General features: G+C 56.9%; 1 protein-coding gene across 2 annotated transcripts in view; it reads right to left on the reverse strand.

The window, feature by feature from the left end:
• Window positions 1-26,706, reverse strand: part of LAMA5 (laminin subunit alpha 5) — a 51,855-nt gene that overhangs the window by 23,990 nt on the left and 1,159 nt on the right. For both annotated transcript variants that reach the window (XM_040247663.1, XM_040247662.1), the window contains exons 2-16: window positions 22,931-23,083; window positions 14,223-14,340; window positions 13,314-13,432; window positions 13,058-13,228; window positions 12,794-12,891; window positions 8,338-8,453; window positions 7,893-8,011; window positions 7,695-7,785; window positions 7,342-7,476; window positions 7,102-7,164; window positions 992-1,132; window positions 773-910; window positions 553-687; window positions 335-469; window positions 105-242 (exon numbers count right to left, since the gene is read on the reverse strand). In XM_040247663.1, the coding sequence (XP_040103597.1) occupies window positions 105-242; window positions 335-469; window positions 553-687; window positions 773-910; window positions 992-1,132; window positions 7,102-7,164; window positions 7,342-7,476; window positions 7,695-7,785; window positions 7,893-8,011; window positions 8,338-8,453; window positions 12,794-12,891; window positions 13,058-13,228; window positions 13,314-13,432; window positions 14,223-14,340; window positions 22,931-23,083 (1,870 nt within the window). The remainder of the gene's footprint in view (window positions 1-104; window positions 243-334; window positions 470-552; window positions 688-772; window positions 911-991; window positions 1,133-7,101; window positions 7,165-7,341; window positions 7,477-7,694; window positions 7,786-7,892; window positions 8,012-8,337; window positions 8,454-12,793; window positions 12,892-13,057; window positions 13,229-13,313; window positions 13,433-14,222; window positions 14,341-22,930; window positions 23,084-26,706) is intronic.

A 26,706-nucleotide genomic window follows, 5' to 3' on the forward strand; every position in this document is an offset into this window, starting at 1 on the left:
CACACACACACACACACACACACACACAGCCAGCCTGCCCCACCTTTGCAATAGGGGAAGTTGTATGCGCGCACACACACACACACACACACACACAGCCCCACCTTCGCAATAGGGGAAGTTGTACGCTCCAGGCGCACACATGTCGCACCGCAGTCCCGTCACTCGCGGTCGGCAGCTGCACTGCCCGCTGCGGGGATCGCAGGCTGCGTGCAGGGAACCTTCGGGGGAGCAGTGGCAGGCTAGAGGAGGGGGAGGAGGGGGTGTCAGCACGTGGAGAGCATGCATCCTCCCCTCCCTGCCCCCACCCCCTCCCCCCCACCAGGGCACTGACGAGCACAGTCGGGGAAGCCGTGGAAGTCGGGGCTGCACTCCTGGCAGGTGGCTCCCGCGTAGCCGGGACGGCAGTGGCATAGCCCGCCTGCCCCACATAGCTGGTCCACGGAGCCCCGGGGGTCACAGGCACAGGCTGCAGAGGACTTGGGGTCATGCTCTGGGTGCCTGCAGTGGCCCTCCCCCCTGCCCAGAGCCCCACCAAAGCCACCCGCTCACCGTGGCACTTGGGATAGCCGTGGTAGCCCAGGCGGCAGCGGTCACAATGGGCGCCATTGAACTCTGGCCGGCACAGGCAGCGGCCAGTGGCGTCACAACCCTCGGGGAGGGTCCCCACGGGGCTGCAGCCACACACTGCAGGCGGAGAAAGCAGGGGCCCTGAGCCGGCAGCCCAGACCCAACCCTATTCCCGCCTGCCCACTGGGGGTGCCGTACTCACACTGGCAAAGGGGGAAGTGGAAGTAGCCGGGGGCACAGCGGTCACATGCGGCCCCCTCGAAGCCTGTCCGGCACACGCACTGGCCCGAGTCACGGTCACAGGTTCCGTCCACCACGCCAGGGCTGGAGCACTGGCAGGCTGCAGAGAGGAGGAGGTCACTGAGGGGCTGGGCTCCTGGGCCCTGTGAGGAGATGCTGCCAGGGCCAGGGCTAGACTCACGCTGGCAGCCTGGGCCGTAGAAGCCAGGGGCGCAGAGCTCACAGTGGGTGCCCTGGAAGTTGGGTTTGCACACGCAGTGTCCCACCTGCGGGTCCTTCCGGCACGCATTGCCCTGGGTCCCGGCGGCACTACAGTCACAGTCTGGAGGGGCACAGGGGTGGGATGGGTGTCTCAGAGGCCCTGCAGCTGCCCCGCTCAAAACCTCCCTTCTCTACAGACTCCTTTCCTTGCCTTTTGACACTGCACTCATGTGCAGTGAAAAAGACTTTAAAAAGGCCAACAAGGGAAAGGGGATATTTTAGGAAACAGTGGCATGCAATGAAATCAGGAGCATTTTACATATACATAATTAGTTATTTATAATGTAGACACAAAGTCAACTGCAGGTGTTGACATAACCAGAGAAAAAGCAAAAACAAAATCTTAACAAAGCGGAAAGAAAATTCTACTCTTTATAAATAATTCTGGAGATTAGGAAGAAGGAAGAAAAAGTGTGCTAGATGTCTTAACTGATGCACAAAAAGGGACTAAAGCTATTTTTGTTACTGACATAAAATAAATAATGGTTCGTTGTTCAGTCACTAAGTTGTGTCCGACTCTTTGCAACCCCATGAACTGCAGCATGCCAGGTTTCCCTGTCCTTTTCTGCCTCTTGGAGTTTGCCCAAACTCGTGTCCATTGAGTTGGTGATGCCATCCAACCATCTCATCCTCTGTTGCCCCATTCTCCTCTTGCCCTCAGTCTTTCCTGGCACCAGGGTCTTTTCCAGTGAGTCAGCAATTTACATCAGATGGCCAAAGTACTAAAGCTTCAGCTTCAGCTTTAGTCCTTCCAATGAATATTCAGGGTTGATTTCCTTTAGGATTGACTACTTTGATCTCCTTGCTGTCCAAAGGACTCCCAAGAGTCTTCTCCAGCACCACAATTCAAAAACATCAATTCTTCAGTGCTCAGTCTTGATTATGATCCAACTCTCACACCCGTACATGACTACTAGAAAAACCAGGGTTTTGACTATATGGACTTTGGTCAGCAAACGCTGTCTAGGGTTGTCATAGCTTTTCTTCCAAGGAGCAACTGTCTTTTAATTCTGTGACTGCAGTGCAAAATAATGGTTTATTATTTGTCAAAACATAAAGGTAACCTTGGCCCAGACCAGAAGATAGAAACAGAACTTGCAAACCCTCAGAGAAGAAAACACAAACCAACCAAAACATGCTTTGCTGGTCAATCCAGCAAAAGTCAAGAAAGGAAAAATTTAAGCAGAATGAAAGAAATGATACAGTTGGGGCAGGGGAAAGCCCAACTAATAGCAGCTACGGTCCCTCTGCCAGGCCTCATCTCCTCTCACGAGACAAACCCAAAGGTGTCGGTTTGACTCTTGAAGGAGAATCTGGTCACACACTTTTGAAAGAATGCACCTTGAACCAAGGACCTGGACAAGAAATAAAGAGATTCCAGAAGGGACAGCGTGTAGTGTGGTGAGCCCAGGCATGAGCATTAATGGAGACAAGGAAGGATGTTGTGTGTGGAAGAAATGGACTTGCCCCCCAAGAGATGCTGAAAACCCAAAGCTCTAAGAGGAGGATAAACATGGCCCAGAGGTACTGAAAACTAACTATTGAAACTGGGAGGGAAATTTGGCCAAACCACTGTCAAAGAGAGAAAGACTGAATACACTGTTCCCAGAATGTGACAAAAACTAAGAACAGAGTAGGTTTAAATAGCATAATTAACATGTCCTTTAATAAACGTATGTGTACAAATCTATTCCCACAGAGAACACACGCTCCTGTCAAACATTCTTGGACAATCTAAAAGGGGTCACATTCCAGGTGAGAAAGAAAACCTCAAAATCCAAAGATAAAAAGTAGAAATTTCCAGGCTACCAAATCCAACCATGGTGCAGTAAAACAGAACAGAACCATCAAAAGAAGGGACAGAATGGAACCTAACCACCTGGAATGACAAACACAGTTCTAAACAACTCGGGTGAAAAGGAAAATGAAAACTGAAATGATACACAATTTAAAAGGAACAGCAGTGAGAACACAGCATATCAACTCTATGGGATACACCTAGCCAAAGCTACATTCTGAAGCAAATTCATAGCTTTACCCCTGGGTTTCTCAACCTTGGCACCAGTACCATTCTGTGTTGGATGACTATTGTGGGGGTGGGTCTGTCCTGTACTCTTCAGGATATTTAGCAACATCCCTGGCCCCTACCCACTAGATGACCGTGGCATCCCCCAGTTATAATAACCAAAGATGTCTCCAGACATTTTCCTGCAGAATAAAATCAGTCTTGGTTGAGAAAAAAATGCTTTAAACATTTTGTGGCTAATTAAGAGAAACTAAAAGTAATAATAATTCAAAAAACCATGAAAATGGTAATAAGTCAAAAGAAAGCAGAAAAAGACAAATATTGTATGATCTCTCTTATACGTAGAATCTTAAAAAATACACACACACTGAATATTTAAAAATACCCTGAGCTAGTGGATATAAAAAAAAGATTGATAATTGCCAGAGGCGGGGGATTGGAGTTGGGCAAAATGGGTGAAGGGAGTCAAAAGATGCAAACTTCCAAATAAAATGTAAATAAGTCATGGGGATATGACCCACAGCATGGCAACAATAGTTAATAATAACGTACTGCATAATTGAAAGTAGCTAAGAGAGTAGATACTAAAAGTTCTCGGCCAGATTTTTTTAAAAAGTTCTCATCATGAGAAAAAAATTATAATTCTGTGTGGTGACAGGTGTTAACTAGACCTTCTGTGGTGATCATTTCACAATGTCTAGAAATACCTAACCTTTGTGTTACATACCTGAAATTAACATACTGATTTAGGATTATACCTCAACAAAAGAGAGAAGAGAGAAAGATAGATTTTAGCTCAAATTTTTCTATATTAGGAAGTAAAATCTCTCTCTCAAACCAGAGAAAAACTCCAGCAGATCTTATCAATATAAACCTTAAGCTGCACTTCAAAAACACTAAAAAACTCAGCAAACTTCTGTCTCATGAAGGCAGGAAAGAAAAGAGAAACAGACAAAAGGAATGGAAGGAAATTTGAAAATCGCGTACAGAATACTATGTATAACTTTATGCCAACACCTTTTAAAATACAAATGATATAAACAAAATTTGCTAAGAAAACATTAAGTAACCAAAACTGACTTAAGATGAGGTAGAAAATGAACTTGCATAATAAAATTAAAACCATCACCTAAGATGTCCACGGTCTAATGAGATTCCCATGAAGAAAATAACAACAAGGGCAAATTACCCACTGGGAGAAAAGCATGTGACTCATGAGGCAGAGATACTACAGTCCACATGGAAAGAGCTTACAGCAGCAAACGGGTGAAAGGAACACTGAGCCACAACCTCAGAAGGGAAACTCACACGTGAAGACAACAGGAAGAGCCCAGAAACACGAGAGAAGATTCAGACTCAAAGGAGGCAAAGAAATACGGCTAAGACCAAGGAAACACCAAATGCCATCAGGTCTAAGAGCTAGTTACAGGACACACCACTATCTTGAGCTGCTGTGAAAGGAAAATACTGGCCAATTAGACACTGCTAAGCCCCCAACCAGAAGGTGCACCCCAACTCCAGGAAAACTGAAGATTTCCGTAATAATGAATGTTGCTGTGCAGAGACAGCAGCGTTCTGACATGAGTGACACGAATGAGGCCGCTCCACCCAGACAGACGATTTTGCCAGGAGAGCAGTTTGGCAACGTGCAGCCAAAAATGTTTCAAAACCTTCTTCTAGGAAACTGTCCTGCAGAAATAGTTAATAATTCATGGAAAGCTTTAGCTGCAAGGATGTTTACTATGGTGTTATTTTTAAAAACTCTGGAAAGAACCTAAATTACCAAGAATTGAGAGTTGGTCAAACAAGAACTACATCTGTGTACATAACGTAGAGTGTGAAATGACGTGTTTACAGGATGCTGTGGGTGGAAAGCGCAATTACACAAAAGTGCAGATAGTGCACGTGGATGTTTATAAAAACACAGCACACACGCAGAGGGAGGAGGCAGTGTTTGCAGGAGCTGCAACTCTGGATAACTCTCTTTAACTTTCTGCTTTCCTATATTTTTTAAGGTTTCCTAGAATGAATATCTATTATTTGCACAAAATTAAAAGAACCAAAGAAAAAGTGAATAAAATGGAAATATCAGGTTGGTGAAAACGTAACTGCGGTTTGGGACCGTGAATTTTAAATCATTATAACCAGGCTCAAACACATCTTTATTAATGAAAACAGGAACCATTACAATCAATACAAGTAAGTTTGCTTATTCCTATAGCAAGGAGATCCAACCAGTCCATTCTGAAGGAGATCAGCCCTGGGATTTCTTTGGAAGGAATGATGCTAAGGCTGAAACTCCAGTACTTTGGCCACCTCATGCGAAGACTTGACTCATTGGAAAAGACTCTGATGGTGGGAGGGATTGAGGGCAGGAGGAGAAGGGGACGACAGAGGATGAGATGGCTGGATGGCATCACTGATTCGACGGACGTGAGTCTGAGTGAACTCTGGGAGTTGGTGATGGACAGGGAGGCCCAGCGTGCTGCAATTCATGGGGTCGTAAAGAGTTGGACACGACTGAGCGACTGAACTGATAGCATAAAGATCTGTGCTTCAGGATTTGATAAACCCTTGAAAAGCATTTTCTGCCTCCTGCTGGTTGTTGGAAGTGTTTTTCCCTGAAAAAAGTTGTCAAGATGCTTGAAAAAGTGGTAGTTGGTTAGCAAGAAGTCAGGTGAATATGGCAGATGAGACAAAACTCCTTAGCCCAATTCGTTCAATTTCTGAAGTGTTGGTTGTGTGGCGTGCGGTTGAGCGTTGTTGTGGAGAGGAATCGGGCCTCTCTGTTGACCAATGCCGGCTGCAGGCACTGCAGTTTTTGGAGCATCCCATCGATTTGTTGAGCAAACTTCTCAGATGTAACGGTTCTGCTGGGATTCAAAGAAAACTAGAGTGGATCAGATTGGCAGAAGACCACCAGACAGCGACCATGACCTTTTTTGGTGCAAGTTTGGCTCTGGAGCTTCTTCTGGGTCCAACCACTGAATTAGCTGTCACTGGCTGTCGTATACAATCCACATTTGGTCATACATCACATTCCGATGAAGAAATGGTTCACTGTTGTTGCACAGACCAAGAGAAGACGACACTTAAAGATTCTTTTTATTTGTAGTCAGCTCATTAGGCACTGTCTTACTGAGCTTTTTCACATTTCCAATTTGCTTCAAATGTTGAACAATTGTAGAATGGCCAGCACTGAGTTAGCTGGCAACTTCTCATGTAGCTGTAAGAGGATCAGCTTCAATGATTCTCTTGGTTGTTGTTAACTTCCGATGGCTGGTCACTGTACTCATCTTCAAGGCTCTTGTCTCCTTTGCAAAACCTCTTGAACCACCACCGCACTGTATGTTCATTAGCAGCTCCTGGGCCAAATGTGGTGTTGATGTTGCAAGTTGTCTCCGCTGCTTTACAACCCATTTTGAACTCGAATAAGAAAATCGCTGAAATTTGATTTTGCCTAATATCATTTCCCTAATCGAAAATAAATATAAAATAAACTGGGGTTGCAAAGAGTTGGACAGGACTGAGCAACGTTCACTTTCACAAACGGCAAGTAATAACTCATTAGGGCTTCCCTGGGGACAGTAAAGAAACTGCCTGCAATGCAGGAGACCCAAATTCAATCCCTGGGTCAAGAAGATTCCCTGGAGAAGGAAATGGCAGCCCACTCCAGTATTCTTGCTTGGAAAAATCCCCTGGACAGAGAAGCATGGTGGGTTACAGTCCATGGGGTCACAAAGAGTCAGACGTGACTGAGCGACTAACACTTTCAACTTTCAATAAGTCATTAGCAAAAAGAATATGAAGTAAGAAATGTGCATTAAAATGATGCATCACATAACCACATTTAAAAATGTATTCCAATATCAAACAGCAAAGGTCAACAGTGCAAAACCACAATTACTTTTGCACCCCCGTCTCTGTGGGCCTGGGTGTGGCCCACTCTACCCCACTGCTCCAGTGGGGCCTAAGGCAAGATGGGGATCTTGAGGGACACTTACTCACGATATGTCCGGCAGGCAACACCTGCTCCCCGGTGTCATTGTGGGAGGAGGAAGGCACCGCTGAAAGAGGACACAGCATGTCAGCGAGGTGGGTAAGCACCTGGCTGCCAGGGTCTCCCCACATCACCAGTGGTACAGGCAGGATGAAAGGGTTCCCACCCCTCCCCACTGGCTCCAGCCCAGTAATGGGGGATACTCAGGTGCCTGCCTACGCCCCCACCCCAGCTACGCCCTCACGGTAGCAGTGTGGGAAGTCAGTGAAGCCTTCAGCACACGCGTCGCATCGCGCCCCCGTGAAGTTTGGCCGGCAGTAGCAGCGGCCGGTCAGGTCCTCACACGTCCCGTCTGTGAAGTCCGACTCACAGTTGCAGCCTAAATGGGCATGGGAAGTCAGGGGACCCGAAGCCCACAGCTCTCAGGCCTCCAAGGAGGGTCAGCATCTGCCCTCCCCCCGGGCCTGGGATGTGGGATGAGAGCCACAGCCTCCCAGATAGCTGCAAAGGCCCCAGGAGCTCCCATCTGGGCACACCCTGCTCCTGGACACCCTTGGGACACCCCCGCCCTGACCACACCTGGTCACCCCCACTCACGGTGGCAGGCGTGGGGTGAGTCGAGTGGGTGGTCTGGTGAACGGTAGAAGCCAGGCAGACACCGCTCACAGTTGATGCCCGTGGTGTGATGCTGGGACGGGACAGGGCCGCTGAGTCCAGGAACCCACTGCCCCCAGCCTTGCTCGGACCCTGCCCACCCGAAACCCGCACCACAGACCTGGCGACAGCCCCACCCACCTGGCAGTCGATGCACACGCCCCCGCCCTGGTAGACCTGGTCCTGATTCTGGCTGGCGTTGCGCCGATCCACCTCCGGGTCATAGTAGCAGTCGTGGGCGTGGCCATAGCAGTTGCAGGCTGGAGAACAAGGGGCTCAGCTGTGGGCAGGCCTCTGTGACCCCACCCGATTGGGACCCCCAGGCACATCCCATAAACCGCAGGTGATCCCAGACTCAGGTGATGGAGTGTGCCATGTTGCCTGAATGTGCCAACAGCACTCTTCCGAGCGTGTATAAGCATGTGTGAACATGTATGAACGCTGTATATACTGTGTGAGCACATGTGTGCAAACGTGTGTGTACATGAGTATTAAGAATGTGATGTGAGTACAAGAGTACACTGTGTGGATATGAGTACATCTGAGCATGTGTGAGCACCGTGCGGGCGTGTAGAGGGGCACTCACACTGGCATTCGTTGGCACTGTCTGTGGTTGCTGGCCTCCATGGCTGCTGGTTGAAGCCGGGGCAGCAGTGGTCACAGGAGCCCCCACATGTGTTGTGTTGACAGGCGCACTGAAGCCTGTAGGGGATACATGGGCACAGGAAGGGCTCAGACCCACCGGGGACCCAGAGGGACCGGAGAAAGGCAGTGGCTGTGTTGGGACTTCATGGAGGATGGAAGCTGGGGCAGAGCATGGCATGGTCAGTGCATGTGGCCCCTGACCACAGGTGAGCCTGAGTTCTGGGCCCCTCAGGTTCCAGCTACATCCTCCCCATCAGAACCAGGACCCAGGCTAAGTCTGCAGCTTTCCTGGGCCAACTCTGAGGTCTGGGTCTTGCTCAGCAGGCAGCCCTGGGCTCAGCCAGACACCCCTATTACCCAGGACTCCTCCCCAGGGGCAAGTGGCCAAGAACTGCTTCCTCTTCCAGCTGAGGGTGGACTCCAGTCAGAGGGCTGGAATCCAGCCTACTGTCCTGGAGAGCAGCTCCTGCTGGCTCAGTGGGCAGGGGGACAGCTGGCTGCAGCTGAGGACTGAGCACAGAACCACCCCTCCCCTCAGCACACACCTCCACAACTCAGTCAAAGGGGAAGCACAGCCCCACCCCAGGGCCGTATGCTCCTCAGTCCTAGCCCAGTACCACAGTGCTTGCAAGTCCTGAGCCAGCCGCAGGAGCCAGTGCAAGAAGAAGAGACTGAGAGCTCCAAATCCACTTGAGCCCCTCCCTTCCTGCACAGGGGCTGCACACAAGAGCCTGGAGAGGCAGCACTGAGGATCCGCAACCAAGGCCCTGTAGCTGGTGTTTGATTTTTCAAGAATCTACACTTGAGAAACCTGCATGCAGGTCAGGAAGCAACAGTTAGAACTGGACATAGAACAACAGACTGGTTCCAAATAGGAAAAGGAGTACATCAAGGCTGTGTACTGTCACCCTGCTTATTTAACGTATATGCAGAGTACATCATGAGACACGCTGGGCTGGAAGAAACACAAGCTGGAATCAAGATTGCTGGGAGAAATATCAATAACCTCAGATATGCAGATGACACCACCCTTATGGCAGAAAGTGAAGAAGAACTAAAGAGCCTCTTGATGAAAGTGAAAGAGAAGAGTGAAAAGTTGGCTTAAAGCTCAACATTTAGAAAACGAAGATTATGGCATACAGTCCCATCACTTCATGGCAAATAGATGGGGAAACAGTGGAAATAGTGGCTAACTTTATTTTTCTGGGCTCCAAAATCACTGCAGATGGTGACTGCAGCCATGAAATTAGAAGACGCTTACTCCTTGGAAGCAAAGTTATGACCAACCTAGATAGAATATTAAAAAGCAGAGACATTACTTTGTCAACAAAGGTCCGTCTGGTCAAGACTATGGTTTTTCCAGTAGTTATGTATGGATGTGAGAGTTGGACTATAAAGAAAGCCGAGTGCTGAAGAATTGATGCTTTTGAACTGTGGTGTTGGAGAAGACTCTTGAGAGTCCCTTGGACTGCAAGGAGATCCAACCAATCCATCCTAAAGGAGATCAGTCCTGGGTGTTCACTGGAAGGACTGATGTTAAAGCTGAAACTCCAATACTTTGGCCACCTCATGTGAAAAGCTGACTCATTGGAAAAGACCCTGATGCTGGGAAAGATTGAGGGCAGGAGGAGAAGGGGACAACAGAGGATGAGATGGTTGGATGGCATCACCGACACAATGGACATGGTTTTGGGTGGACTCCAGGAGTTGGTGATGGACAGGGAGGCCTGGCGTGCTGCGGTTCATGGGGTTGCAAAGAGCTGAACACGGCTGAGCAACTGAACTGAACTGAACACTGTCAGTGTACTCCTTAACCAGGAAATTAACACAAAGATTAGGGCATCTGTCAAAAGTCCTTAGAAAACCACGCTGGAGGGATTCCTCCCAATCTAGGGCACATGGTCACCACACGGGTGAAGCCCTATTGAAAACCTACACAGCAACAACCCAGTGGGGTCAGTCAACACAACCAACAGCAGGGCTGCAACCCAGGAACTTCACTTCATGGAGCAATCAGGTTGAAACCATAAAAAGAGAGTGTTTAAAGATTATACCCCAGAAGACAGTGAAATGACATTTCTCAAGTGTTGAAAGAGATAGCCATCAACCAGGAATTCTACAGCCAGCTAAACTATCACTATCACCTCCCTGGTGAGCCAATGGTTGGCAGTCCACCTGCCAAAGCAGGGGACATGGGTTCAGTCCCTGTTCCGGAAGGACACATGCTGTGGGGCAACTCAGCCAGCACAGCAACTGCTGCGCCCGTGTGCTGTACAGCCTGTGCTTTGGAACAAGAGAAGCCACCACAATGAGAAGCCCAAGTAGCACAAATAAGAACAGGCCCAGCTTTCTGCAACTAGAGAGAGCTCCCAAGAAGCTACAAAGACCCAGCGCAGCCAAAAATAAAATGCTTTAACACTAAAAGGAATCTTAAAAAAATAATAAAAATAAAAAGACCCCAGAGAGCTCCCTCGCTCCTCCCACATTACAAGGACACAGCCAGAAGACAGTCACCTATGAACTAGGAAGGGGGCCTCAGCTACCTCCAGAACTGTAAGGAATAAGTCTCCATGGTTTTTAAGCCACCCAGCCTCTGGCATTCTGTCAGCCTGAACAGACTAAGACACAAGAGAAACAAAACACGTGACTTCCAAACTGAGGGGCGGAGAAGAGTGACTGAGGGCTGGGCACAGACTGGGCAGGTAGTCGGTACTCAGAATGATGGTGGTAGAGAGGGCAGAGAGGATGCAGGTGGGGGTGGAGGTGATGGTGGTAGAGGCTGAGGGGCAGAGAAGAGCAGCTGGTAGGGCAGAGCCCTCGTGTAAGAGGCAGAAGAGGCAGCAGACGCAACGCAGGGACACAACAGGCTGGCGCTGCAGGGCATGGGTGAGCAAGGGGTGTTGGCGCTTGCGGTTCTGGGAGAGACACCCCCACGCTCTGCAGGGTGAGCAGAGCTCTGTTTATGCCCAGGTGCAGGTGAGTCAGGGCGGATGCCGACGCCCTCCCGGCAGGCATGGGCAGGCCTGCCTCTCCTCTGGGGCTGATCTGGCCGCCCAGCTGGCGCCCTAACCAACCATCACGAGTCCCACTTGGCACTTAATTTCCCAAAGCAACCAACTGCGTCTGGGTTCAGCACCTGAAGCTGTGGGCAGGAATCCTCGCCCAGGGCCACACTGAGGCTGCATGGGCCACACAGGTCCTGGGGGCTGCACCAGTCTGATCGTACCCCTCCCCGTGCAGACCCATCAGCCACGCCTGAGGAGGTCTAGGGTTCACCTCTTGGTGTTTTTTGACTATGAGAACAGGGGTGAGCTTCTGCACTGTCTGGGCTTCATCCACTTCCCTATCAACTAGGATGTGGACACAGCGATAAACCCCAGAACTGAGGGGGCTGCACGATTTCAAGGCGAGGAAAGCAGCAGGAGGAGATGGCTGGCAGGGGGCGGGGGCTGCAGGAGCCTGGCCTCAGGCTCCCTTGGCAGGCTCTGCTGCCTCTTCCAGCACCACCTGTCCAGCCCTGGACCTGCTTTACATCCCAGAGCCCTCAGCCCTGCCAGGACCCCTGTGCTGGGCACAGGCCTCCCATTTCCTGCCTGCCGAGAATAGGGGCTGCTGGGGTGGGGCGGGAAGCCCACCTGTGCCTCTGGAGCAGGAACACAGCCTAGCCTGTGTTAACTCCACACACAGCTGCTGATGGATGGGAGGGAGGGAGGGAGGGAGGGAGGTAAGAGGGAAGGGAAAAGGAGGGAGGGAGGCGTGAACACAGGGATGAATCCACTCCCGAGCCCGGAGGAGAGCTGGCCTAGTGCCAGGCTCCAGCTGATAATTTAGCTGAGTGCTCACTGCTGAATTCACAGCGCTGGAGCCACTTAGGCACACAGCACCAGTGGCAGCTTGTTAAAGACGCAGATTCCCGAGCCCTGCCTTACTGGCTGAGCTCAGAGCCTCCGCTGAGCGTGTCAGAGCGGGGTCTCTGGGCTGCTCCCTGTCCTGCGCCTCGGCCCCTGCCTGTGTCGAGGATGGAGGTCAGGGTGGGGCGGCAGGGAGTGTATAATTTGTGTCCTCAAGGAAGGTGGGAGAGCTCCTCCCACCCCAGAGGGCAGGAACATGCAGCCTCAGGCAATTACCTCCCTCAGACTCCCCTGCACCTCTGGGGTTTCCACCAGAGGGGCAGCTGGGTCACAGGTCCAGGTAAAGCTCCACCTCTGTGGGCAGCAGGGCAGAAAGGCCCAAGCCAGACACTAAGCCCTGCCCTTCTGCCTCACTGTGCACACGGGGAAACTGAGGCCTCCGGGAAACGAGGGGCGAGGGGCCAGTGTAGGGGCGATGAAACCAGGCCTCCTCTCCCTCAGGTTGAGCACAAGATGGGGGGATGAACAGGGAGCTGCGGGTCTCACCTGAAGGGGTCTGTGGGATCTTTGGCGTCACAGACATCCGCATGCCCGTGGCAGACACAGCGGCCGCCGACGCTGATGTCCTTGATACTGTAATAGTACTGTGCAGGGCCCGCAACGTGAGCGCGCAGCTGCCCACTCCTGCCCCGAGCCCAGGTGGCCCCGCCCACAGCAGCCCCAGCCCCCGTGGCCCCGCCCACAGCAGACCCAGCCCCACGGGGCCCGGCCCACACCTAACCCCGCAGCCCCGCCTGCCCGCCCGCTCACCCGGCGGGTGACTGTGGGGTCCCGCAGCGCCTTGCCCATGAGGTGGCCCAGCAGCGTGTTGGTGCGCAGGAAGCGCAGGCGGATGTTGGTGGCTTTGGTGAAGTCACGCAGCAGCGGCGAGTAGGAGAAGTTCATAGCACCTGGGCGGCCGTTCACCAGGGACACCACGATCTGAGGATGGACGCAGATCAGGCGGGGGCATGGTGCCGGCACTGACCGCCAGGCCGCATGCCCTGCGCCGTCTCGCTCGGCCCACCTCGCCGTTCTCCAGAGGCACGATCCGCGAGTACTCCGTGCTGCAGATGACATCGTCATCCTGCGTGATGCGCTCCAGCGTCCTTGGCCCAAACCGTTCCAGGCAGTCCCTCTTGGAGGCTGCGGGAATGCCGAGGGTGAGCGCTCGGCGCTCTGGGGTAGCCCTAGGAGAAGGCAGTGCCCTGCTGCCCTGAGCACCCTGTCTTCCCGGAGCCCCATGGCCTCAGCCAGGAGGAAGCATCAACCAGAATACAGGATGGTGGCCCACCCTCGGGGTTTCCTTGAACAGAGCGTGGAGCACATCGCAGCTTCCTCCAGAGGGCGCGTCAGGACCCAGGGTGCCCCTGCCTGGAGGCTCTGAACTTGCCCAACCTTGGCGAGCTGACCGTCCAGGCCTTTGCCTTTCTCTCTGCAGAGTGTCCCCCCTGTGTGTCCCTCCCCAATCCCACTCTTGGGGCACCCATCCTGACTGTCCCTCACAGGGCTGCCCTGCACTCACTCTTGGGCTTTGGAGCTTGAAAGGGACACAGGTTCCAGGACCACCCAATTGGAGCTGCATGGACATGACTGGTCAGGGTGGCCAGTGGCAGGGCCAACCAGTGAGCAGGGGCGCAGGGCTCCCGTGCTCTGCTGATGCAGCAGCTAAGCTGGTGGCCTTTGCCACCTCCGGAGTTGCTGCAGCATAAGGCCAGTCCACAGCGAGCTAAGAGATGGACCCAGCAGTGCCATGTCAGGGATGCAAGGCACTGAACCCCCACCTGCCTTCAGGAATATGCACCCCACAGCCTGGCCCACCTAGAAGCCGGGCGTGAGGGCAGGCCTGGTATCCAGAGGCCTTGAGAGCACAGCACTGGCAGCCCACTCACCCAGGGTATCCCTCCTTGCCTGCCCTTCATTCCGGGAGACTCACATGCAAAGTACTGCCAGGGCTGGTAGGTGTGGCCAAAGTCCGTGGACCGCTCCAGCACCCAGAGGTCTGGCCGAGGGGAATTGGCAAACTTGATGAGCACGTAGGCCACATGGAAAACCTGCCGGATGGTGGGTGAACACCCCTGAGACCGCTTCCATGCCATGTGGGGCCCCCAAACACCTGGAGGGCCGCCTCCACCCTGTGAGGTGAGGTTCCAGGGGATATCTGTGGGCTTGCCCTCAGGGGCCAGACACACCCAGGTAAGAGGGCCAGCTGGCTGAGGGAGCAGCCCCTCGGCTTGCAGGCCAGCCCAGAACCACTGAGACCTGCACTGGGGACATAGAGATGACCAGCAGAACCCAGCATTTCTGGAGGGCTCCCCTCTTGGGCCTGAGGGTGACTTAGGGCTCAGACGCACCCCCCCCCCCGAGTCCCACCCCAGCTGAGGCTGCACACAAGCCTGATGGGGACTGAAGTCAGACAGGGCCCACATGCAGGCAGCCTGTCTACAGGGCCCAGGCAGTGGGGCTGGGCAAAGTGATGGCAGAAGCTCATCCCACTGTCCCCAGAGCTCTGGTGGCTGGCCTGGGAAGGTGGCCAGGTGATGTCCCAAGCTCCCAGGAGCCTGGCCTCCTTGTACAGCAGGCCGATGAACCCCTCCCCAGGATGGGGGCCCCTGTCACAGTCATCCTGGTGACCCCATCATCCTCAGAGCCAACTCAGGACCTGCCCATCTCCCCCACTGACCGGCCACAGGGGCAGGCAGCGAGGATCCACCAGGGCCCAGCCTCTGCCTGTCACTGACACAAGGCCACTGGCACAGGCTTGTGTGCAGCCTCAGACGAGAGACAGACAAACAGGCCCTCCCAAAGCTGGGCCAGGGAGACCCTGCCAACCCAGGAGTCAGAAGTTGGAGCTCTGCTGGGCCAAGCTGTTAGGGCAGCACCTGGCCAGGGGGACAGGGGAGGCTGTTCATCCAGAGGCACCCAGAACCCCCCAAGGTCCCTCCAGGTGACCCAGGCTGACCTCTACTGTTCCGTCCCTGGGTCTCGATCTGATCTCACTCCTTTGTCTCTCTCCTCTGGGCCAGAGGTCGGCATCCCTGGATATCCCCCTGTCCCATGCCCCAGACCTCAGCTTAGAGGGCCAATGACCCCTCCTCCTCCCCCACCTCTGCCCCAAAGCCAAAGATGAGGCGCCATTTTCTGAGCTGCTCTCTATGTGCAAAGTCTGGGCTCCAAGGAGACCTGGCAGGGCCAGTGGAGAACCCGGTGCCCAGTCTGTACACAGGGAGAGCTGAGGCCCTAGATGAAGGGCAGAGACACAGCTAGTGAGCACCCCACCCATGGACGATGCCCGCCCCACCCCTCGGGGCCCTCAGTCACACCCCCATGCCAGACCTGCTCACAGGTAAGCTCTGAACTGCTCACCAGCCTCAAGGGCAACGTCGCACCTCAGGCCACTCACTGTCCCCTCGGTGAGGCCCTGCCCTGCCCAGCCCAGGGGAACAGGCCCCTTCTAGTGTCCACTGCTCTGGAACCAGCTGGTCTGTCAGTCAGCCAGGCCCCGAGCCTAGGGACAGAGCAGGGTCCCCTCCAGTGCCCACAGTCACCCCCTCCCCTGATCAGCCTGAAGCTACTGTGGTAACCCCTCGGACAGTGAGGGCACCACGGACCCCTCAGGTCCCAGCCTGCAGGAGACCAGGCGCCTAGAATCCAGGCATGGGGGGTGGGGCAGGGGGCTGGGGTTGTGAGGTCCCAGGACCCTGAGACACGCCCATTCCTAACCCTGCCCTTCCGGGAAGGCCTGGCTTTTGCAGGGAGAGGCCTTTCCCCGGGCGTGTGTAGGGGGGTGAGGGCCTATTCACCCATTGCCAGGCCTTGAGGTCATCTTCCACTTGGCCCTGCCCAGTCAGGGGAAGGGCACAAGCCTCTGGGGTTACAGACCCTACACTTGGCAGGCACCTTGGCCAACCCCTCAGGCATTCCAGGAAGCCCTGGGGACCGCAAATGGCCCCTGTGCCAGGAGGGGTCTTCATGAGGAAGGGGGACACGGCAGAGTGGGGGTCTCACTGGGCACTGGACTTGGACATAGGCTGTTTTGGGGGCGGCAGCATGGCTGCCACAGAAAGCCCCCAAAGAGATTAAAGCCTTGCTCCGAGCCCCGTGGGGCCCACCCCCGCCTTTCCCTGAGCGAGGCCACCAGGCTGCACCCTCCGTGGCCAGCTTGGTCCCTCCCCCAGGTCGGCGGGCTGCACACATTTTTCCCAGCTGAGAGCACTTGCACAAATATTGACTCGAAGATGCTAATCAGGCAGGACAGGGGCAGCATGAAAACTAACCGCCCCCCCGACCCTGCACAAGGCCCAGCCCTCTGGGTGAGCTCCAAGGAAGACCCCTGCCTTCTGTCCATCTGGTTGTCTCACTGTCACAGCAGGCTGGAGGGATGGGACAGCATATGTTCAGCTTGCCCATCTGTCCTCAGTCTAGTTCAGGGAGCCGCACAGCCGCCCCAGGCATGACCCGGAGCGAGTGTAGACCCCTGGCTTCCCTGGACACAGCCCTCCCCATGCCGTCCCCGCCCGCTCCACTCTGCTCAGCTGCCAGCTCCCCTGACCTTTCCTGCTGCTACAGAGCTCTGCGCAAAAGGAAAAAAGTCTTTTAAAGCAAAAGCCAAACAAAAGCCTCCTGAGTTATTTTTAAAAATCTGGCTATTCTGGGGCAGGCACGTCTCCAGGACAGCAGCCGGACCCGCCTCTTGGCCACAGCCCCCCCCCCAATCAGCCTGACCTCGGAGGGCCAGGCTTGCCAGGAGGGGGTCTGCCCTGTGACTGCTGCCTGGAGAGGGTGGCGGAGCCTGGAGAGCCTGGGTGCATCCCAGGCCTCAGTGGCTAGATGGTCCAGGGTGGGCAGGAGTAGTGGGACAAACACAGCAGAGGTCAGAGGCCAGGGGTCAGGGTGCAAGACCTGAAGAAAGGTTGTGAAGGCTCGGAGAGTCTCCAAAGAGAAGAGGCCACCTGTTCCTGCAGGCAAGCAGAGGTCACCCAGAGCCACACCAGAGGCAGAGATTGGGGGGTGGGGAGGGCAAACAAGGGATGGGCTGGAGTCAGAAGACACAGGGAGGGCTAGAGAGGAAGCTGCTGCTGCAGACCCCCAGGGGGTCTCCATAGCCCCATGGACAGGGGTGCAGGAGGGGACAGCAGGCAGGAAGCCTCCTGGGCTCAGGCACCCATGTACCAAGGACAGGGCTGATGCTGGAGCCTCTGGAAGCACAAGGTCATCAGGGCCAGCACACTCCACCTTTGCCCCAAGCCAGGCCCTGTGCCCCTGTCCTGGGGAGGGAGCACCCTGCCCCCACCCGCTGGGCCGCCAGCATGAATCACCAGGCAGCCTGTGACTCAGCCTGACCCCACAGGAAGCAGGGCCCCATGCTGATTCCCAGGGATGGGCCAGGGTCCCAGCCGGGCCGGGTGGGGCAGGAAGCCCCTCCTAGACCAGGCGTCCGGACCAGCCCCCACTTTGTTCTCAGGGGCACCCAGACCTCCTGGACCACCACCCCAGACTGTTGGACTGGCCTCAGGGCCCTGTGTGCTGAATCTAGTTGAGCTAGCACCCCGGGTTTGCCCTCTCCCCAGAGACCCCACCTGGAAACCTTGATAAACATAAATGCCACAGCGGGAGGTGCAGAGTCGGGTGGCCTAGTGGGAATGTCGACTCAGGCCCCCAGCTGGGTAAATAAGAATGGCCATCCACACAACACACAACGGGGAGCTGAAAACAGGCCACACGTGGCTGCCACTCCAGGAGTGGAAAAGCCACTGCTGGAAAAAAAAATAAAACCTGGAAATATAGAGTGGGCAGGCAGAGGCCCCAGCAGCCCTGACTCTGTGGGGCCAGGTACCCAACACACCGGTGTGTAGAGTGGAGCAAGTAGGGGGCTTTTCAGCAATTGGGCAATCTGACAGCTCTATAGGAGCTTACCAGCCAGATGAAGGGCAAACACTCGTGTGGCCCAGGACCTCAATGGAGCTGGGCTTGGGAGGGAGTTCAGACACCCCCTACCACCCATATGCTGTCTTGGGGCCCCTGCCTTGAAGTGAGGGGTTTCAGGCCCACCCCACCCCAACCAGAGCTGTCTCTGTCCCACACGCCCCCGCAGCCTGGCCCAGGTCAGGCCAGATGGCCAGCCTCAGGCCATAGGAAGTGGAGTTTATCCCAAGAGGACCCCGACACCCAAACAGTTTATAGACTTCAGTGTGAGCTGTGTTGCTGGAAGCCAATGCCACAGCGTTTGTTTAAAAACAGACAGAAGAAAGGAGCCTAGGGGTCTCGGTATGAGGAGGCTGGAGTGTTGCTGCATGTCATGATGGCCGGGGAGAGTGGCAGCAGGGGCGGACGACAAATGGCCCCCAGTCCCAGCCCCGGGCAGCCCCTCTGGCCCTGCATCCTTCAAGCCAAGGGACGAGCTGAGCAGGGTCTCCCAGTTCCCACAAGGAGAAGGGACCCCTGCTGGCCTGAAGACTCACCCTGGGGAGGCTGTCCCAGACCCCCGCTCTCACCCCGCCCCAGGGAGCCCATCCCAAGGGGCTGTGTCTGGTCCAGACCCCCCTACCTGTAACCAGAGGGTGGCCAGTCTCAGCCACACATCCGGTCACTTCCCTTGAGCAACCCCGCTGACCCTCCTGGGGCGCTGCCCACATGGCTGAGAGCCCAGCTGGGCTTGGCCAGCCAGGCCAGTGACCGGGGCCTCATAACCCAGCAGGCCAGGCTGCCTGCCTAGGGAGCCCCGGACTGACCAGCTCAGAGGGGTACAGCCCAGGACCAGGGTGGGCAGGGTAGAGCTGCATGGGGGGTCCTGACCACAAAGCAGCCAGCACATCCGGGGCCCTCGTGAGCAGCAAGGCCCAGGCACGTGTTCATAGCCCACGTCCAGAGGAGGGCCCAAGGCACAGTCGGCCCGGCCTCTCCTCCACACTGGTGCTCCAACCCCACTGTGGCGGGGGTGGGGGGCCAGCTGATGCCCTCCTTGCCTCCCCACTGTTCCTCAGGGAGGGCAGACCCTCACCAATAGTCAGTCCCCCAACCAACACTTTTGGCCTCCCACCCAACCCCCCAGCCTACACCCAACTGCCAGCCCAGACCCCCCTCCACTATACCCCTCCACCTGGTCCCCAGTCTCCTCCCCTCCAGGCCTGGCCTTTCAGGGCTGGGACAAAGGGCCATCCCGCCCAGGGCACAAGCAGAGAACAGAGCCCACAGCTGGGAGGGGACCTCTATTCCTTGCCTGCCTCTGTATCTGAGGAGTGAGGGCTGAACCCACAGGTGGGGGTTGCTGGGGAGAGGCCCTCCCCAACGGCTGGGCCACCAAGGGGCGTCTGGAGAGGGAGACGCTGGTTCCCCCCAGAACCAGCCCTTACTCACCCTGCCCAGCTCCCTAAGACCCCCTGGGAACACAGAAAGTGAGGCTCAGAACAGGGAGCCTGAGGCAGGCAAGAGGGGGAGACAGGAGATAGCAAGAACCCGCTGGCCCCTGGAGGACCCCCAGGCAGGCCACTACTGGGACTCAGGACAGTGCCCCCTCGGTCTCCAGCCACAGAGACCCTCTCTGAGGATTGCATCGCACAGGCTCAGCCCCACAGACTGTCCTCTCAGGTCTGGGGTCCTGGCCAAGGTCAGCAGGGCAGGAGTGGAGGCCTGGACCTCTCCACGCCCTTCTTGGCCAGGCCCTCACTCCTGGGGCCTTGGTTTCTCCATCTGCAAAATGGGGGGAATAGAGTGCAGTAACCCCTGCCCCATCCTGGGGAAGGTCAGAGGCAATGAGGAGGAGACAGGGAGAAGACTCCTCGAGGCCCCAGGACAGACGAATGCTACAGGGACCAGGCCTCACCAGCCGTAGCCCCACCCCCCGGGGCGAGGAAGAAGAGGCGCTGCCAGCAGTCCTCCCTGGCCTCCCAGGGCAGGAAGTCCTCCTGATGCCCGGGGCCAGCTGCCCTGCCCCCACCCGCTTTCCTGGGGCATCCGCTTCACATCCCAGAACAAAGGCCCCTGGCAGCTGCCACAGTGGGAGGGCCCAACCTCACTGCCTACTCACTGCCTCCCGACAGAACACCCAGCCCCACCCCAGGGGGACCTGCGCCCCAAAGGAAGGCCCAGTCCCCAAGCCAGGGAACCCCCAGGCCCTTCCCACTGGCCTCTCTCTCCCTGCACAGCCAGTGTGCTTGGAGGGTCCTGCCCGGGACACCCTCAGTCTGGCTGCAGGCCAGCTGCTCCCGTGACCAGCCTGGGGGCACTTGAGGAGGTAGATCCCAGGGTCGCTGTGAGGGCACCTCCAAAACGCCTTCCCCCAGCACTCCAGCCTGTGCCCCCTCCATCCTCCAGAGGCCCCATTTCCTACCCCCGTGGGCACCTCTGCCCACGAGGAGCCTGGTCTCTGTCCCCAACCCTCACGAGCAGGACATGCCGAACGGACCCAGTCATCACGCAGTGAATCGGGGAGGAAGAGGCAACGAGCTCCTTTTCCTAAAGGGAAGGTGGTGAATGAGGGAGTCATCTCTGGAATTCCACCATGGCTCAGGAACATGCACAGGAAAGGGTTTTCTCTCGTCATGGAGCTGGACACCGGATGCTTCCACTCCACCCAACTCCAAAGCACGCAACTGGGCACATCCTAGGCTCCCCTGTCCCCGCCCCAACCAAGGCTGGCATCCCCTTAACCAAGACGGGGGCTTCCATAAATCATAAAAAGGAGAAGGAAGAAGGGAGGAGTGGGGACATAAGAAGAGCAAAGGGTTGGCGGGTAGATGGATGTTAGGTGGATGGGCTGGTGGGTGGGTGGGTAGATGGATGGGTGGGAGGGGGGCAAAAAGAGAGGACGGTGGAGAGAGAGAGGAAGAGCAGTGGGCCGGTGGGAGAGTTGATCTCCTCCCAAGCAGGGCTGGAAACGGTCGCTTTCCCATTTGTGTTGTTTTACATTTGGGGAAACTGAGTCTTGGTGGGCAAGACACACACAGAATGAAACCCTAGCCCAGTGCAGGCCCAGTCTGCAGGGTAAATGTCCCGCCTGCCTCTGCATCCCTGTCTCACACAGATAGACACTGAGGCACAGGGGGCCACAAAGACGGGGCGGGGATGGGATGGTGTGAGCACTGTCCGAGCTCCCCCTTGCCCCCACCCACCGCACCTCGGGAGGGCACTGTGCCCACCTGCTTCGGGAGGCCAGACCACTGTGTGCCCAGAGAGCACCCCTGCCCTGCTCCAGCCTGGCCAGGCTTGTCCACAGAGGAGGAGGGGCGAGAAGGACTCAGCGGTTCAGCACAAGCTCCCCTGCTGACCCCGGGGAGGGGCAGAGTCCATGTCCCCCTCTCCCTCCCTGGCACCCCCTCTAGGGCAGTGCCAGAGACAGGGGCACCCTGGGGCACACAGGGTCGCTGAGGTCCCTCTCATGCTCCCGGTGGACGGGAAGAGAGCACAGGTGTGGCGAAGGCCCAGTGAGCTGAAGAGCAGTGGGCTTGGCGCCCCCCAGACCTGGGCCAGGGAGCACTGGCAGCCCAGGGGCCTCCTGCAGGGCCTGGGAAGGGAGCCCCTTCCAGGGGCTAAGAGCTAACCCCACCCCTCCATTCCCCTGGAACTCCCAGGCCACTTCCTGGGACTCAAACCCATTCCCCTCACTACCCCCTGCCCACTAGGCCTCCAGGTGGGGCCAGGAGGCAACCAACACTGCCCACTAAACCCGCCTGCAGGGCCCGCCTCCCACCCAGACAGGCTTCCAGGAGATGTGTCCCCACCTCTCCTGGGATGCCCTCAAGGTGACAGCAGGATGGAGCCCCAGTGAGGAGCAGAGACCCACCAGGTCACGCACCAGGATGCTGGCTAAGCCGGCCTGGACTCAGGCCCCTGGGCTCATGGTCCAGTGCTCCTTCCCCAGTCCCTGTGACCAGGGAAGGGGTGAGCGTGGGGTTGAGCAGGATCAACCCTGAGCCTGCTGCCCAGGCAGGCCCAGAGCTGGCTGCTTCTGGGCTCGGCCTCATCGACCTGCCACCCCTGCCCCGCTCCACCCAAGGAGGCGATGGGACTGCTGGCCCATTTCACAAGCCAGGATTCCAAGGCCAGACACCTAACAATGTCATGTGGAGAGTGGGACACAGCCTGTGAGCCTGAACCAGCCCAGATCTACCAAAGGGGGAAATGCCTGACACCCTCCTGCCCGCCTGGCTGGGAGTGGGGGAGGGCACACCTAACCCTTGGGTGGCCCCCGAAGCACAGGTATCCTAGGAATGTCCACTTCCGCTGGCCTGTGCATTCCTGCAGCCCCTCCCACTCCCCAGCGGGCCTGGCTCCCTGTGGAGGAATTCCTCTGAGTAAACACCAGGGCGCTTGGCCAGGGGCACAGGGCCCACAGCCTTCAGCCCCACCTCTGTGTCAGCCCCCCAGTGTCCCTCACCCTAATTCTCCATGTGACCTCTGGGAAGCCCCTCATCTGGCCTCCCGCCTTGCTGTGAACCATGAGGATGCTGAGAAAACAACGGAAGGTGCCCACTGCCACGCCTGTGTCCGTGCTGAGCTTGCTACAAGCAGTCCATCCGTGCCCAGTCCAGCCCGGCCTCCCAGCCCACTCTAGGTGGAGACCCCGCCTTCCAGTCCATGCCCCAAGGGGAGCCCTTCGGCCAGAGACACAGGGTGGGGCTGCGGCAGACGGAACAGGGACTGTACCTGGCCCAGGTCCAGGGTGACGTTGACCTCGTTGTACTCCAGGCCGCGGGACAATGGTGGGCTCTGCCACCAGCGCTCCGTGCCATCAATGGCATTGCTCACGGGGTGAGCCCTGTTGCTGCTGGCAGCCGTGCAGATGTCGCAGTACTGGCCCTGTGGGGGAGAGGTGGTCAGATGGCCAAGGAGTGCTGTGACCTTTTGCCTCTCTGGTCACTCCCACCCCTGCCCACGGGGCCCACCCCTAGCCTGCAGAGCCTTGTCTGCCTTTCACTCTTTCACTTGGCAAACACACACTGAGTGCCAACACGGCTCATGTGAGAGACATCACACCTGCCATAGAGGAAATGAGAGCAGGCGGGGGCGGGGCACCCAGTGCAGGTGGGGAAATCACAGTAGGCCTCCCTGAGGAGGTGGCATCCAAGTCCTATACCATAAGAGAGGGTATGCTCCAGGCAGAAGGGCTGGCTGTGCAAAGGCCCTGGGGCAGGAAGAGCAAACTAGGAGTAAACAGCAAGAAAGCCAGTGTAACTGGAGCTGAAAGGCAAAGGGCTGGCTAAGGAGCAAGTCACATGTCATCTCCCCCCACAAAACTGGCCACTGCAGGGGGCTTTAGAAGGGCTGGCACAGGATGGGGCCCAGTGGAAACCTAAAGAGGGAGGAAGGTGGGGCTACAGTCAGAAGGCCCAGGCCCAGTGTGTGCCCCTCCCCACCTCTACCAGCCCATCCCTCAAACCTCCCTGCCAGGCTCTCACCCGGAGCCATGGAGCAGGGTCTCCAGGGAGGCAGCCTGTGGGGAGGCCCCAGAGGGCAGGCACGTGGGCAGCCAGCAGACGAGGCTGGGACCTGCTGGCTCTGCCATTTCCGAGCTCTGGGACCCGGCCAGATCCCAGCAGCGGCTGAGCCTCACTGCTCTGTCTGAAGAGTGGGCGTAATGCTGGCACCTGCTGCAGCCACTGCAGGATTAATGGATCCCACGCGGGCCCTGGCAGCTGCTTCTGTCACGGTCCAGCCACCTGCCGGGGCCCTGTCCTCTGGCGGGGGACACAGGGGCTCCCAGCGCCATCCCAGCCTGCTGTCCCCATGGGGTAGGAGCAGGTGCTGGAAGCCCAGGCTGGGGTAGGGGGCAGCGCTGGGCCCTGGCTGCTGGCCCAGTGGAGGCCCAACCCCCCAGCCCAGAGGAAACCAGACCTGCTGTCCCTTCGCACACAAAGGCGGCCCTCGGAGACTTGGCACTGATTGAGGCCCAGAGAGGCCGCGTCTGGGAAATGTGGCCGCTCCACCCCTCCCAGCCTCCCAGGGGGCCAGACCTCCTCCTAGGAGTTGGGAGCGTGGGAGATGCCCTGTCCCCACTCCCAGGCCTGGCAGCCTGAGAGCTCCCAGCCCCCACCCACGCAAGGTGCGCCCCTGCTTCCCTTGGACACACCTGTTCACGGCTTCCACCGTGTGCCCAGGACAGTGAGACCAAGAGGCGGCAGCCCGGGCGCCAAGCTCCCAAGCAGCAGGAACCCCTGTGTTGGGTGCTTGGAGAAAACCCTCTCTACCCTCTCCTTATGGCCCTGGAACCCTGATCTCCAGATCAGCTGTCACTCCTTAGCAAGGCCCCATTGCGTAGGACCACCCAAGAAGCTGACCTGACACCCGTCACCTCCCACCACTCTGCTTTATTTATTCTGTCGCATGAAGCTGTTGGCGATTCTTCATTTACTGCCTCCCTGGGCAGAGGGGGTGAGGGGGCGGGGTGCACCTGCCTTGTTTTTATATTTATTTTATTTATTTATCTGGCTGCGCCAGGTCTTACTTGTGGCACACTGGATCTTTTTGTTGCAGCATGTGGGATCCAGTTCCCTGACCAGGGATCGAACCCAAGCTCCCTACATTGGGAGCACAAAGTTTTAGCCCCTGGACCATGAGGAAAGTCCCCCTGCCTTGCTCTTAACTGCATCCCTGAGGTCATGACCCAGAGCTGCCACACAGAGGGGCAGGAGCAATGGTGCCCCCCAAAGAGGGGCACCATCTGTACAAGCTGTACCACCAGCTCAGATAGAGGAACCCAGGCTCCAGGTCCCAGACTGCGAGAGCTCCCAGAGGGTGGGCTCAGAGAGGATCATGGGAAACACCGAGCACACGTGTGCAAGCTGTCTGGGGCCTGGTGGGGCTCTCAGAGGAGGTGGGTAGGGCCGTCTGGCTGGGGTGGTGGGCCTTCCAAAGAAGACTGCCTTGGTCAAGGGAGACAATGGAAATGTCTGCTCAGGTCCACCCAGAGAGTCGAGGCCACAGCAGGGCCGCCTGACGTGGGCGCACAGTGGATGGAGCTGGGGGTGGAGGGGTGGGGAAACAAGATTCCCTCCGCCCCTCCGCTGCAGAGGGTCCTGCTGGGAACAGAACGAGGAAGCAAGGAGCAGTGATAAGGACTTCCCCTCCCAGTGAGTCACCATGCTGGCAGCTGAGCCCCCGACTTCCCCTGCAGTGCTGGGGCCAGCCCAGAATTTCTCACGTGCCCACCTGAAGTCACAGGGCCAGATCCCCAAGTTACCCTCTGCCTGCCCCAGCTGCCCACAGGACTGCCTCGCCCCGATGTACAGCAGGGCTCATCCTATGCCCTGGGTGGCATGCCCCCAGCCAGCTTCTGCCCCATTTCCCCCAGGGGACCCCAGGAACTGCTGGCTTGCAGCTGTGGACCACGCAACCCTCCTGACCCACCCAAAAAACTGGGCTCTTGAGATGGAGAGGTGGACCTTATCACTCAGCTCCAGAAGGTGCTTGGAGACAAGGCTCTTCACCAACCCAACAAGAGGCCAGGGTGGTAAGCAGACCTCGTCCCCTAAGAGGACGGGGAAGCAGGTCCACTGACTCGACCAAGGCTGCTCATCGGTGTTTCCCGCTATGCTGGCAGCCTCCAAACAGGGCTGCCATGGCTGAGCGCTGCAGACTTTTAAAGTGGGGCTTCAGTCCCAACCTGCTAGACTGGGAGCGCAGGACTCAAGTTTTGCTCAGGGCCCTTGCCTGCAATGCCACTCAAGTTTTGCTCAGGGCCCTTGCCCGCAACGCCACGGCCACAGCCACTTGCCAAGCGGTCACTGTGTGACAGACCGTCTCCCAGGCCCCTCAGGCAGGCCAAGCTCACAGCTTCAGGTGAGGCAGCCCTTGTGATGTACCCATTTTATAGATGAGGAGCCTAAGACTGGGATAGGGGGAAGCCACACAGCTAAGGAGAGGGCCTTGGGCCACAGGCCACCAGCTCCTGGGCTGCTCCTTTAAACACTGTGAGGAGGTAATAAGCAGCCCTCCCTCAATGGCCTGGGCAGGCAGCACAGGTGGGCAGGGGGAGGTGGCTGGAGCCTGAGCTGATTAGCTGTGGAATCCCAGCTGAGCATCTGGGGGCCAGCACTTAGCCAGGCCCTCTGGGCAGCTTTGGAGTCCCCCACAAGCTCCTCCTCTTGACCTGGCCCTTAGTGTCTTTGGGTGACATCAGAGGGGCCACCCAAAGACACTAAGGGCCCAGGGTAGGGGTCCAGGTGGCCCCGCTCACCCTAGCCAGATCCTGGTCTGCTTTGGGGCTTTACAGGCCTCAGTTTCCCCACCTGAAACGTGGGCTTGAAACCCCCCACCCTCAGCTGGGCAGGGTTTTCAGGAGAGCATGAGTCCAGAAAGGTGTGTTCAGGACCCCAAGGGAGATGACACTCTGTCCCAGACAACACTGCCGCACCAGGGCCCCCTCTCACTTCTACCCACCCCCATGGGTTTGGGGGGGCAAGGGGAGTGGGCAGGCAGGCCCT

The sequence above is a fragment of the Oryx dammah genome, unplaced genomic scaffold (assembly GCF_014754425.2).
Source record: "Oryx dammah isolate SB20612 unplaced genomic scaffold, SCBI_Odam_1.1 HiC_scaffold_10, whole genome shotgun sequence".
NCBI lineage: Eukaryota > Metazoa > Chordata > Mammalia > Artiodactyla > Bovidae > Oryx > Oryx dammah.